The 14,904-nt window shown below is 41.9% G+C and overlaps 1 protein-coding gene across 1 annotated transcript in view; it reads left to right on the forward strand.

Annotated features, from left to right (window-relative positions):
- VPS50 (VPS50 subunit of EARP/GARPII complex) overlaps positions 1–14,904 on the forward strand; it is a 620,793-nt gene that overhangs the window by 424,646 nt on the left and 181,243 nt on the right. The window contains 2 exon segments of the mRNA XM_029588894.1: positions 12,898–12,967; positions 12,970–13,015. Coding sequence (XP_029444754.1) covers positions 12,898–12,967; positions 12,970–13,015 — 116 coding nt within the window.

Here is a 14,904-nt window from a genome sequence, read left to right on the forward strand (position 1 = left end):
TCCCCTGGCAACAAATTCCAGAGTTTAATTGTGCATTGAGTGAAAAAGAATTTTCTCCGATTAGTTTTAAATGTGCTACTTGCTAACTTCATGGAGTGCCCCCCCTAGTCCTTCTATATTCCAAAAGAGTAAATAACTGATTCACTTTTACCTGTTCTAGACCTCTCATGATTTTAAACACCTCTATCATATCCCCCCTCAGCCATCTCCTCTCCAGGCTGTGAACAGTCCTAACCTCTTTAGTCCTTTCCTCATAGGGGAGCTGTTCTATCCCCTTTATCATTTTGGTCACCCTTCTCTGTAGTCCATTGGGCCTTTGATGGGAACTGAAGATATCGATGGAAAAAATTTTCCCTTCCTTTTCTTGCCCATTGAAAGCCTAAACTTTTCAAGCACAAATCCGACAGAAGGGGCACACCGCTACTGCGTTTTTTGGAGAGGCAGATGTCCCTGGGCAGTGACGTCAGTGATCACTCTGTCCCAAAGAGCAAGTAGGGTGAAGGGCAATCACCACTGCCCATTTTCAGCAGGCTGTCCTCTCTCCTTCTGAGCCAGGACCCATAGAGACATATTTCTGCAGTAAAAAGTTATTTCTCATGCCCCTTACTTTGTTTTGACTGACAATATTTTTAGCAATGGAGTCCATCTCAGTCCCTAATTAATCTTTCTTAGCCTTGTTCATTAATATAGGAAACTAGTGTGCTTTTCAGAGCTTTTATCAGTACTTAAATGGACTCATGCTTTACATATGTGGCATGTCCTGGAAATATACTATCTTATTTCATCTTTCTTTGCTTTATTAGCAGAATTTCTAATGTTAAGACATGTTTATTCTATGATGCTTTAAAAAAATAGATGTAGTTAAGCTTATATTTAAGGTGAAGTTGTAGATCTTGTGATTTGATGAGTATAATATGAATTCCAGTAATGGATTGTGGGGGGAGGTTGATGCAAATTATGGGAATTTTTTTTAAAGGTTATTAGTTTCCATTGATGTTCTATTTCGGTTTGTAAACAGGAAGTTTTTATGTATGCAATTTCTTTAAGAATTCTGATGCTTTTATTTGTTGACTAATTATATAAAGGATGTTAATCTGCTTATAAATTGCCTCGTCTCCCACAAGAGAAGGATGATCTATAAATATGATTATGTAATAAATTTAAAACTTGGCAGTATCATTGAGTGCATGTACTTTGTAAAGCTATAGTTCACAACAACAGAAAGTCATGTTGTATTACTATAAAAGGGAATTTTAAAGACATTTTGTCTTTTGTTTACTTATTCTTAATATATGGATTGATAAAGCAGAGGGGATCATAATGTTCTTAAGCCCTTTCTAATTGCATTTTCAAATGATTCTTTATTTGATTCCTAAATTTATTTATTTATTTATTTATTTAAAGATGAGCATTACTATCATAAATATTAGTAAATGAAAAATAAAATATATATATATTCTGTGCACAAAAAATGTCTTTCCCTCATGGATGAATTTTGCTGATTTGTTTTGCTTTCTGATCTTTCATGACTGGCTCTGCCTTTCTACCTGTGTACTGTCTGACTCTTATTTATCAGTTGCTTATTCTCTGTCACCTCCATTTCAAATCTAGCTCTCATGCTGACATGTTGTCATTTTGTCTGTTGTCCTACTTTATTAATTGTAAAGGCTATGGTGAGCTACAATTCCAGTTTATTTGAAATTGTGACATTTTCCCAAACACAGTGGGCAGAGGGTTGATTTAAAGATAAGCATAGGAGATGCAAAGTCCTGTGCAGATTCACTTCTCTGCATGAAATATAGCTAATTAAATATTAGATTTTGGCTTCTGTGAGAGTTGCAGCTGTGCAAATCATGGGTTCTTTCCCCCTTGCAATTAAATAGATACAGATAATTTAGAATTGAATTGTGGGAACATGTGGTGGTGGTGGTGGTGGACACAGAAGCTCTGTTTTCAAATTCATTTGCCCATTCTGAGTCAATGATAAAATAGTTTTAAAATTCATCCTAAGAATAAGGTAGGCTGTACTTGATTTCTAGGTCATAGCTCCAGATCAGCTTTAATTTGGCATGAGAGAAAGGCAAACAGTATCAAATTGTCTTGTTCCATGACAATATATAATTAGATGCATTAACTGATGATCAAATATCTAACGTAGACAGATTTGTAGTTGTCTAATTGTTTTCTTTATGTAGTAATTCAGAATATGATTAGAAATCCCCCCCCCCCCAGCCATACTAATCTTCTGTGGCCAATTTAATTCCTTCCTGACTCCTAAACATTTGGGAGTCAAATTAAGTCACTGGATAGCTACTTTCCCTAGAATCTGTCACTATATCCTTTTTATATCTTTTCCCATTCAAACTGTGTCCTTTTTAAAAGTTATCTAATGCACAGTCTATGGCCCTTTGTTTTATTAGGGATTGGAGTCAATGAAAGTGACTTCCATATCATGGACTTTGAAAGCAAGTTAGGAAAGAGGAAAAAGAGCCCAAGGTTTTCTGAAGTTAGTAGAAATGGTAAGAGAAAAGAGTCTATCATTCAGAAAATACAAAATAAAACCCAGGAGATGAGGGTAGACATAATTTTATGTATCTATTTATATAGATAGATATAAACAAAAAAGAAGCTGGGGTCGTAGTTGGACAAACAAAGGTCCAAACGTCAATGTCCATGATTAATCATTGATGTGCATTTCTTAGGGGAAGAGAATAATAGAGTGCATTTCTGTCACCAAATCTTGCTGAGTGCCTTTATGTGGTAACCTCATTGTATAACATCTAGACCAAATCTCAACAAGGCAACCACTAATATTGAAATATGAAAGGAAGGACGTTGCCTAGGATAAAAAGGTGCCCACCCTTAGCCTCAGCATTAGAATGGGCAAAATGGCTACTAAGTATACAGCAGAATATGGAAAAGGAAAACATCTAAACTATGGAATGGCCTGAATTAACAAACAAACAGCTAGAAACAAGGTTAAAAAGAGACCCAGATTAGAAGAACTAGCCCAGATTGTCCTGTTTTTGGATAAAATGTTTAACATCTCTTCATCAAGACCTAGCAAACTGCAAAAATCAATTGATCAGACAGCCAGGACTAACATCGCAATGGCTAATAACTGGAAAAATGTTTCTCCTTCTAAAGGAAGACCCAAGTAGCATCCCCCAAAACAATAATCTAATAATGTGCCTACCTACAATCTACAAATTGTTCACTGCATTAAATATAGATAGAATATGCAATCACATGCATTTGAATAACATCACAGCAACAGAAGAGAAGTATATGGAACCAAAGATCAGTTGATGCTGAATAAAGCCATTATGGCCAGCTGTAAAAAAAAAAAAAAATCAAAACTTTAGTATAGCATGGATTAACTATAAGAAAACTTTTTATACCATCCCATGCTCTTGGAAAATAAATTACTCTAAAATGTACAGCGTGAACCCTGTATTAATTGAGTACATCAAGCTTGCCATGAAAATATGGCTAACGTTTATCTGGATTATGAAGATGAACAATTTGTCATTCATAATGTCAAGATCTGGTTAAGAATATTTCAGGGAGAATCCAACTCTTCTTTCTAACACTAATCCTTAAACTATGAATTCAGCCATAATTCTAGAGATACTAATAACCCACAGATAACATCTCAATTTTTTTTGTAGATTACTTGAAGCTTTACAGCTCCTGCAGTCGTCAGTTAGTGGAATTACTCCAAGTTGTGCAGAGCTTCTCAGATGACATCAGGATGACGTTTAGCCTGGACAAATATAGTAAATTGATCTTCCTTAGAGGAAAACTAAGCAAAACTGCAGAAAGCCTTTTGAATGAAGACTGCAGTACAAATGAACTTGAGCAGGAAGATTAGATGGTAACCAGGCAGGGTTATGGAAGCAGCATAGTACAGAGACAATGTTAGTTTCTATTAATGAATATATTCTCAGTAGGATTGATGGGAGTCTTCAGGTTCTTTTGATCTTGTTAGATCTTTCTTCAGCCTTTGACCTGGTGGATCATTCAAACCTGTTAGAGTGGTGTAAGAGATAGCTGTGAAAGGGAATTTTTATGTCTCCAGTTGAGTTTTGCTGTGGTATCTCTCTAGGATCACCTTTGTCGCCACTGTTCAATGCTTTCTTACAACCTTTGGGAAAACTGCTTCGGACCCTTAATTTTAAAGGGTTATTTTTATGCTGATGACATACAAATTATTGTTCTAATTTCTAAGGATAGGGTGAAGACCATATTGGAATTAGATCAATGCCTTTTAGAAGTTTTCAATTATTTTTTTAAATAATTTATTGATTTTAAATATTAAGTCAGAACTTTGAAGGCAGAAAGATCGGTTGTTGATTCCTGTTCTGTGGTGATAAATATAGGATCTGTGTTGGTGAAACAAAATCTGTGGTAAAGGACTTGGGAATTTTGTAGGAGTCTGAGTTCTCCTTAGTGTCATATTTCTAAGCCTGTTCAGTGTTTTTGAAATTTAAGATTTCCATACTGGGTCAGACCAAAGGTTCATCAAACCCAGTATCCTGTTTCTAACAGTAGCCAATCCAGGTCAAAAGTAACTGGCAGCATCCCCAGAGGTGATTGATAGTATGCTGCTTATCCCAGGGATAAGCAGTGATTTTCTGCAACTCCACCCTAATAAAGGTTTATGGACATTTCCTCCAGGAAATTGTCCAAACCTTTTAAAATTCAGCTGCACTGATAACTTTCATCAATACTCTGGCAGTGAATTCCAGAGCTTAATTATGCATTGAGTAAAACATATTTTCTTTTATTAGCTTTAAATGTATCACCTAGCAATTTCATTGTGTGTCCCCTAACTTTATACTCTTTGAAAGAGTAAACAACCTATTAACATTTACTCATTCCAGTCCACTCATTATTTTATAGACCTCTGTCATATCTCCCCTAAGCTGTCTCTTCTCCAAGCTGAAGAGTCCTCATTGCTTTAGCTTTTCCTCATAGGGGAGCCATTCCATCCTCTTTATCATTTTGGTTGCCCTTCTCTGTACCTTTTCTAATATTGATAATTACTATATTTTTTTTAGATGTGGTAACCAGAATTTCACTCGGGTAAATTTTCAAAGGGTTACGCGCGTAACTCCGAAAACCTGCCCCTGCGCGCGCTGAGCCTATTTTGCTTAGCCTCGGCAGTGCGCACACCCCCCGGGATGCGCGTAAGTCCCGGGGCTTTGAAAAAGGGGCGGAAGGGGGCGGGGTCATGGGCGTGGTGCCGGGCCGGGGGCGGGACTGAGGCCTCCGGCACAGCGGCTGTGCCGGGGGATGGCGCGCTGGCAGCCAGCCAGGGTGTGCAAGATACGCCTGACAGAGGCAGGTATAAAAAGTTAAACAAGGAAGGGGGGATTTAGGTAGAGCTGGGGGGTGGGTTAGATAGGGGAAGGGAGTGGAAGGTGGGGGGGAGTGGAAGAAAAGTTCCCTCCGAGGCCGCTTCGATTTTGGAGCGGCCTTGGAGGGAAAGGGGAATGCCATCGGGCCTCCCCTAGGGCTCGGCGCGTGCAAGGTGCACAAGTGTGCACCCCCTTGCATGTGCCGACCCTGGATTTTATAACGTGTGCGGCAGCGCACGCATGTTATATAATTGGGTGTACATTTGTTGTCGCCGGGTAGTGCACAAATGTACCCCGCGTGCGCTTCTCTTAAAATCTTCCCCATAATATTCAAGATGAACTCACACTATGGAGCGATACAGAGGCATTATGAGATTCTATGTTTTATTCTTCATTCCTTTCCTAATAATTCCTAACATTCTTTCTTGGCTGCTGCTGTACTCTTAGCAGAAAATTTCAACATATTATCAATGATGACGCCTGTTGCGGCAATGAAGACACATCAGGCAGGATGGCAAAAAGGAAAAGGGCTGACCACTCCCGTGGGTCCCTTTTTATTGTACATACATCCATAGCATACAAATGTGCCCTCACATCATTGGCTCTCCTGGCCATAGCATACAGACGTGTCATTAGACCATTGGCTCAGGGGGTGCGTACAGATCATTTCATTGGCTGCTGAAGCCTATACCATATATGTGTCTGTCTTTTGCCTGCAGCTGAATACGTGGCAGCTAGATATCCTCTCCTTAGGCAGTGAGGGTTAATTATAAGCTAGAGATTTAAGATGTGCTAGTCTTGCTGCATTCAGTGCAAAGGTCAGAGAGAAGGGAAGTTAGAGTTAACCCCTGACATGGCCTGCTGGCCATCAGGAGCAAAGCTCATAATTCCCCACAGACGCCTAGCTCCTTTTCCTGAATGTTGACTCTTAGTGTGGGACCTTGTATTGTGTAGCTATAATTTGGGTTACTCTTCCCTAAGTGCATCACTTTGTATTTGTCCACATTAAATTTCATTTGCCATTTGCATGCCCAGCCTCCCAGTTTTGTAAGGTCCTCTTGCAATTTCTCGCAGTTCTCTTGTGATTTAAGAACTTTAAATAATTTTGTGTCATCACCTCACTCAGTCCCATTTCCAGGTCATTTATAAATATATTAAAAGCATTAGTCCCAGAACAGATTCCTGGGGTACTCCACTAGTTACCTTTCGCCATTGGGAAAATTTACCATTTAGCCCTATTCTCTGTTTTAACCAGTTTCCAATACATAATAGGACACTACTCCCTATCCCAATACTTTTTAATTTCCTAAGAAGTCTTTCATGATCGACTTTGTCAGATGTTTTCTGGAAATCCAGATACACTATATCACCTGGCTCACATTTATCCACAAGTTTATTTACACCTCCAAATAATATAGCAGATTGGTGAGGCAAGACTTCCTTTGACTACATCCATTTTAGCTTTCTCCCATTAAATTACTCCTATCTATATGTTCAGCAGTTTTGTTCTTTATGATAATTTCAACTGTTTTTTCTTGGCACAGATGTCAGACTCACTGGTCTGTAGTTTCCTGGATCACCCCTGGATTCCTTTTTAAAAATTGACATTACAATGACAATCCTCCAGTCTTCAGGTACCATAGATTATTTTAATGATAGTTTACAAATTACTAAAGCAGGTCCACAATTTCATTTTTCAGTTCTTTAAACACTCTGGGATGTATACCAGTTGGTTCAGGTGATTTGCTACTGATTAGTTTGTCAATTTGCCCTATTACGTCTTCCAGGTAAACTGAGATTTGTTTCAGTTCTGCTGTTCATTACCTTTGAATATCATATCTGGCAAGGGTATCTCAGTTATATCTTCCTCAGTGAAGACTGAAGCAAAGAATTCACTTAGTTTCTCTGCTATGGCTTTGACATCCCTAAGTACCCCTTTTAACCCTTGTGAAAGGTTGGAGGAGTGGTAGTATATTAAGTCATAGAACACATACACCAGCTTGTAAAAGCAAAACTTAGTTTACTATATATAATAAAAAATATGGTATAAAATCAGTAAAGAGAAACAATATCAAAGTGAATATCAGTAATAAGTACACAGCATAGCCATAAGCATTACATAGATTAATTAAGACAATTATTTATTGCAGTAACAAAGATAGAAATAAAGAAAAATATTCTGTACAGGAAATATTTTCCTCATAGACCTTCCTTTCTATTAGATATCTTCATGAAAAATGGAAGGCAGTAACGACATTGGAGACTACATCAACTGGCTACCTTTTCAAGTCTGCAGCTCATTAAAAGAACTCTGCCAAATGCAATTCCTTATATTCTTACTTTTCTCTGGCTCTAATCCAGCATCTGTAAGTGCTGAATATTCTGACTTGCACTTATAACTCTGACATTAGCCAGACCAGCTGCAACTCATTAAGCTATGGCCAATTAAAGAAAGTGGTACTGCCTGATTCTCAAAAGGTTCAAACACAGGCCTTCATCAGCCTTATGTCTTATAAAAACAAATGTGGAAAGAACAGAGTATCCTGCTTATCTTCAGCTCATTTTGAAGGAGTTAATAAACATGTGGATAAAGGTGAACCGGTAGATGTAGTATACTTGGATTTTCAGAAGGCGTTTGACAAAGTTCCTCATGAGAGGCTTCTAGGAAAAGTAAAAAGTCATGGGATAGGTGGCGATGTCCTTTCGTGGATTGCAAACTGGCTAAAAGACAGGAAACAGAGAGTAGGATTAAATGGACAATTTTCTCAGTGGAAGGGAGTGGGCAGTAGAGTGCCTCAGGGATCTGTATTGGGACCCTTACTTTTCAATATATTTATAAATGATCTGGAAAGAAATACGACGAGTGAGATAATCAAATTTACAGATGACACAAAATTGTTCCGAGTAGTTAAATCACAAGCAAATTGTGATAAATTGCAGGAAGACCTTGTGAGACTGGAAAATTGGGCATTCAAATGGCAGATAAAATTTAATGTGGATAAGCACAAGGTGATGCATATAGGGAAAAATAACCCATGCTATAGTTATACAATGTTGGGTTCCATATTAGGTGCTACAACCCAAGAAGGAGATCTAGGCGTCATAGTGGATAACACATTGAAATCGTTGGTTCAGTGTGCTGCAGCAATCAAAAAAGCAAACAGAATGTTGGGAATTATTAGAAAGGGAATGGTGAATAAAACGGAAAATATCATAATGCCTCTGTATCGCTCCATGGTGAAACCCCACCTTGAATACTGTGTACAATTCTGGTCGCCGCATCTCAAAAAATATATAATTGCGATGGAGAAGGTACAGAGAAGGGCTACCAAAATGATAAGGGGAATGGAACAGCTCCCCTATGAGGAAAGACTAAAGAGGTTAGGACTTTTCAGCTTGGAGAAGAGACGGCTGAGGGGGGATATGATAGAGGTGTTTAAAATCATGAGAGGTCTAGAATGGGTAGATGTGAATCGGCTATTTACTCTCTCGGATAATAGAAAGACTAGGGGGCACACCATGTGGCACATTTAAAACTAATCGGAGGAAGTTCTTTTTTACTCAACGCACAATTAAACTCTGGAATTTGTTGCCAGAGGATGTGGTTAGTGCAGTTAGTATAGCTGTGTTTAAAAAAGGATTGGATAAGTTCTTGGAGGAGAAGTCCATTACCTGCTATTAAGTTCACTTAGAGAATAGCCACTGCCATTAGCAACGGTAACATGGAATAGAATTAGTTTTTGGGTACTTGCCAGGTTCTTATGGCCTGGATTGGCCACTGTTGGAGACAGGATGCTGGGCTTGATGGACCCTTGGTCTGACCCAGTATAGCATGTTCTTATGTTCTTAAGATGATCTGGTCACCACTAGTGATGGTGCCTAATAAAGAGCAGGGTAAATTGAGGCTGATACACAATCTCTCCTACCCAGCAGGTCGGGCTGTGAATGACTTCATCCCACAGGAGGCATGTACAGTCCAATATGCTTCCTTCGAAGTGCACTTGACCTCCTCAGGGACAGTGGGGAAGGGGCTCTCATGGTGAAGGTCGATATAGAGTCTGTATTCCGGCCCTTGCCAGTGCATCCAGACGACTTCCCTTTATTAAGGTTCTGCTTCAAGGGCGCTTACTACTTTGATAAATGAATGCCCTTGGGGTGTTCGGTTTCGTGTGCGCACCTCGAGATGTTCAGCACCATCCTACATTGGGAGTTGATCCAAGGTGCTTGTCTGGTTCACAAACTGACCTTGGCCACCATGCAATCCCTAACAGGGAGCCTGGACTTTGCCTGCAGGGTCATCCCAATGAGGCGGGCATTCCTATACCGATTGATTAATGCTTCCTTGACAGTAACAAAGAAGTACCACCGCTTGCGAGTTACCCGCGCCTTACATGAGGATCTCGCAGTATGGGAGAAATTCCTGGTCAAATTCAGTGGCTCAGTAATGTGGTTGCCCCCATCTGTATCCAGTTCTGACTTGCAGCTGTTCTCAGATGCCTCTGGAGGCATTGGCTTCGGCCTTTACTGTCAAGGGAGCTGGTGTGCTGAGACATGGCCTACCAATTGTGTAGACTCGGGGATCATGGCTAATACCACCTTCCTGGAATTCTTCCTGATAGTGGTAGTGCTCCACCTTTGGCAAGAGCGGCTAGTGAACAGAAAGGTGATATTTTGGTGTGACAACCAAGCGGTCGTACATGTAATTAATTGGCAGTCCGCTAGGTGTACACCCGTCATGGAACTCCTTAGGTAGATGGTTTTGAAGTGCTAACAGGTAAACTTGTTGGTGCGGGAGAAACACATCCCCGGCCTTCACATTGAGATTGCTGACTGTCTTGTTCTAAGTGGGAAGACTTCCGGAGACTTGCTTCGGACGCCAAGGAGCAGGCGATGCCAATTCCCACACACCTCTGGAGCATTGGGACCGGGATGCATTCAACCTGCTGCGGCAGTTCATCGCACCATCAACTTGGCGAGCATATCTGAGGGGATACAACGACGTCGTGGAATTTCTGGAAACCATCTCCTTTCCCAAGAGCCTTGGTCTTTCACACAAACTGGTGGGATACCTCGTGTAGGCCAAGCGTCCTGAGGCACAGTTCAAGCCAATTTGGTGGATTACATCTTTTTCATTAAGGCTCAAAGTTTGCCCAACCCGGCTAGGGACTTTGCCATCAGGCGTGTCCTTGCGGGTTTGGCCAAACACAATCCGCGAGTTCCGGATGCACGCTGTCCAATTCTCCACGATCATTTGCTTGCTCTGTGGTGCTGTGTACCTTCAGTTGTTACTGGTCCTCTTCTGAGCTGCCTTCTGCATTGCATTCTTTGTCATGTGTCACGTGAGCGAGCCTGTTGCCGCAGCTAGTACCCAACACAATCGCTCCGGTCTGCAAACCTGCGATGTTTCCATTGCAAATGGAAAGCTCAATATCAAGATTTGGAGATCCAAGACCGATCAACTCGGCAGGGGGCAGTCGGTCACATTAACTCAAGTACTGGCCCTGGCTACATGCCTGGTGGCCAACACTGAGTGATATAAGGTGGGCAGACCTTCCAGGGACTCGCAATTTCTTTTGCATGCTAACTCATTCCCGCTAAACACGTACTTGTTTAACGCCATCCTCAAGCACACTTTGGATGTGGCCAGTCTGAAGCCGGAGCAGTTCGGGACTCACTCCTTCGAAATCGGGGCGGCCTCGTGCGCAGTGGCATCTGGTTTGCCAGGCACCGCCATTCAGCGTATCAACAGATGGCGCTCCCCGGTGTATCTATCCTACATTAGGTGGGCATCCAATGGCACCATAGGCACTGGTGGTGACTCATGGGATTACACCAGTGTATTCTCTTGTACCCCCCTTGCAACATTGCAGCTAATGCCTTATGTCTTTCAGGCATTCAGTGGCGGCATCAAGTGATATGAATCACTCTTGTTTTTTGGGCGGAGCAGCAAGCAAAGAGAAATACCCATGGCCAACAGCTGGGCGTAACGCTGAGAAGATGGCATAGTGTGATGGCTGGGTCGCAGGGGCTTGTGTGGATCAGCTGGTTCCCCTGATACGGCAGCAATTGACAAAATTCTCCCCTCCAGAGATACTATAGTCATACACCTTGGAGGCAATGACTTGGGAATCACGCCTGGACGCCTGCTCCTAGATAATATGAAGAATGACATCGCTATCATCCTGTCCTTGATGCCCAGCACCACGCTCATCTGGTCGGAAATCATCCCTCACCGCTAGTTCCTCGACTCTCCACTCTGGACATGTTGGATGAAGAAATTAAACAAGCTAATTGGTAATTTTGTCGAGCACCAGGGTGGTGTGCACATAAGACACCATATCTGGATGTGCGTAGATTGCTTGGTACTGTTTCATACCGAAGATATACCTTTCAGATATGGGCAGGACCTGTTCTTGGCCAACTTGACTTATGTCATACACAGAGTCCTGACAGGTTCCTAGCCCTCGCCTGAAAAGTCCCTAGCCATTGGCTGCAGCTAGGTAGAGGGTCCAAGATAAGCCTTCTGGCTATTCGGGCCCTATGGCGGGTGTACCTGAGCTTGTGGGGGTGGGGGGGGGGGAGGAGTCTAGCTAGAGGCAGTGCACAGCACGTGATAAACAACATCAATGTGAGGGGGACTGTCTGTTGCCAGGATCCACTGGCCCCGGTGTAGTGGCAGACCGGACACCCACACCCTTCGATGGGGCAGTCGCCTTGCTTGGATGCGGTGGGTGACCGGAACGCCCTATGATTTTTTCCTGGATGGCGAAAGGCCTTGTTTGGTTGCAGTGGGCCTGGGCAGGAAGTGAGGTGCTGCCTGCACAGTGGAGGACTCTCAGATAGCTTGCCTATGTTATGGCTCAGGTACAAAGCTTGTTAATACTGTTTATTGTAATAAAATTGTGGCCAATTTCATTCCACATCTGGTTTACAGAGTATTTTGTATATCTGAGTGTGTATTACCACGTCTTTACCCCCACCCCTCCCCTTCTCCCCAGCAACGGACAGTTGCGGCTGTCCAGGTTATTAGTCTTTCCATTGAAATGCTAATTATATCAGTAAATTGTTCTCAGTTTAAATTGGTTTCTGATTCTATTTAACTGTGATCAAAGTACAGTATAGGAAATAAATTACAAAAATTAGTTAATTGGTTTCCCTGTTAATTGATTTTACATCTGGTTGCAGAGCTTGTTAACTTCAGTAAGCAATATCAATTGCTAAACCAACAGAACAGTTTACAGACTTGCATATCTTAGAATGCTGTCATTTGGCAGACTCACAAAATTAACAAGGGAAAGACTTGCTGTCCAAAAAAAAAAAAATTGAACACGTTCAATTTGATAAGCTTTTTCAGTCTGAGCTTTTGCACCATGCTTACAAAATTCCATTTCACCTTTTGTTAAGAGCTAGGTTTGTATTATGGCCACCCTGGATTGATTTAAGAGTTAGTGTCTCAAAAAGGGTCAGTATTCTTTTATAATAGGAATGCATATGTATTAAGACCTTAAATTTGTTGTTTTCTTTCCCTCCTTAGTATGAATCTGATGAGTTGGATAAGAGTGCTTATCAAGAGTATGACAGTGATAGTGATGTTCCTGAAGAACTCAAAGAGATTATGTGGATGAACAGACAGGAGATGCTCCTGTTAAAAGGTAAACCCTTATAATCTGTTAAAGCCTCCATTTGTTAACACTTTAAATCAGAAATGAATAAGTATTATTGCATATTAAATTGAAAAAAATGTTTTCAAATGAGTTTGGTTTTTGCTTAATGTAAAGCATCTTTATATATTTGTGTCTTGTTTATATTTTGGGTGTTTATTAAAACAGCAGATCATTGTAGCCACTTTCTGAAATTTCTGGAATTATATCTGGACATTATCATTTACTTATGCTCTTTTATGTGTTTTCTTATGGTCACAGACCTCAAATCAGAATCGTTTAAAAAGTGAATTTTAAAAGCCCAGTGCACATCAATCGTAGAATGTGCAATTAAGTCGGACCATATATTAAAAAGCACCCAGATACATGTGTAAATGCTGCAATGCACACATCTAAAAAGTTTCCAAAAAGGGGTGTGGTGTGGGTTGGGCATGAGCAGGGCATGGACATTTTGGAGCCTTGGCAAGAGATGTGCATGTAAATACTCACGCGCTCCAGTGTGCACCAAGGTCCTCTGCCTCATAACTTTACTTCTGCTATGGATAACGTGTAAGTTATAAAATGATCGTGCAATTTCTGAGAGGTTTAAAGGGTCTGGGGTAACTAGGGGGAGTATAGGCTATCAAACTGTGGGGGGTGGAGGACCTAGCTGTTAACTGGGTAAACTGGTGGGCAAACTGGTAAATTGAGAATGGTGTGGACGTACACCCCTTTTGAAATCCCCCGACTTACACGGTAGAAGTGGGATTTGCACACCATGCATGTGTCCACTTAAAATTGGGTGCACATGTGTATGCAGCTAAGTTATTTTATAATATGCACACAAGTTATAAAATAGCCACATCCCTGGACACAAGCCGATGCCCACAAGCCAGTTTGGAAGTTTCCATCCCAGAGTGCAGCTTATGAAGAGTAGGTTCTTCAGTTATACAGGGCTTGTATCAGGAGACAGAAAACCTAGACCACAACACACCCCAGAATTTGGTAGACATGATCATTTTTTCAAACAAGTGCAATTGTTCCCAAATTGTGGATTATGACCCCCTTATGGGATAATATAATTAGTAAATGGGGACACAAAAATCATGGCTGCACCCTAAATATAGGGATTTTAATCCTCCTGTTCTTTTTATGGCGAACCAACAATCAGGTCGATACTCTAAGGCCGCGGTAGAAAGAGTGTGGCAGTGCCTGGCGCACCCTCGTTCCCCGCACGCACAGTTCTCTTCACCTACCGCTCAATACTCTTTTCTAATTGCATGCAAATGCATGCCGCGTCTGCGAAGTGTTAGGGAAGCGTTAGGCCCGCGCAACCCATTTTACGGTATAGAGCGCCTATACAGTAACCTGGGTGCTCGGGCCTAACGCTTCACGGCCACGCTGGTATCTGTCATTTCAAATGTCATTTGAAATGACAGATACCAGGAAGTCGGGGATTGCCGTCCCCTCTCCCCCTCCTCCCGAAGCAAAAAAAAAAGTGAAAAAAAAAGTTGCGAGAGAGAGAGGGGAGAGGACGGCAATCCTACGCTCGGCGACTTACTTTTGCAGCCTCCCTCCGGACATCGTGGCTTCCCCCGTACCAGTTCCCCTTCCCCTCCTCCCGAAGCAGGGCGCGAAAAGCGCGAAGCGACTTACTTTTGCAGCCCCCTCCGGACATCGGACGACCTCTCCTGCCTCCAGCTGCTCGCGAAGAAGGACGCCTGCACGGCCGCTGAAGACGTGACGTCACGACGTTTGGCGTCACGGCATGTGACGTCACGTCTTCAGCGGCCGTGCAGGCGTCCATCTTTGCGAGCAGCAGGAGAGGTCGTCCGATGTCCGGAAGGTGCTACAAATGGTGAGTCGCTTCGTCGCTTTACACCTCCAGTCCCTTCTTCCCT

The sequence above is a fragment of the Rhinatrema bivittatum genome, chromosome 2 (genome assembly GCF_901001135.1).
Source record: "Rhinatrema bivittatum chromosome 2, aRhiBiv1.1, whole genome shotgun sequence".
NCBI lineage: Eukaryota > Metazoa > Chordata > Amphibia > Gymnophiona > Rhinatrematidae > Rhinatrema > Rhinatrema bivittatum.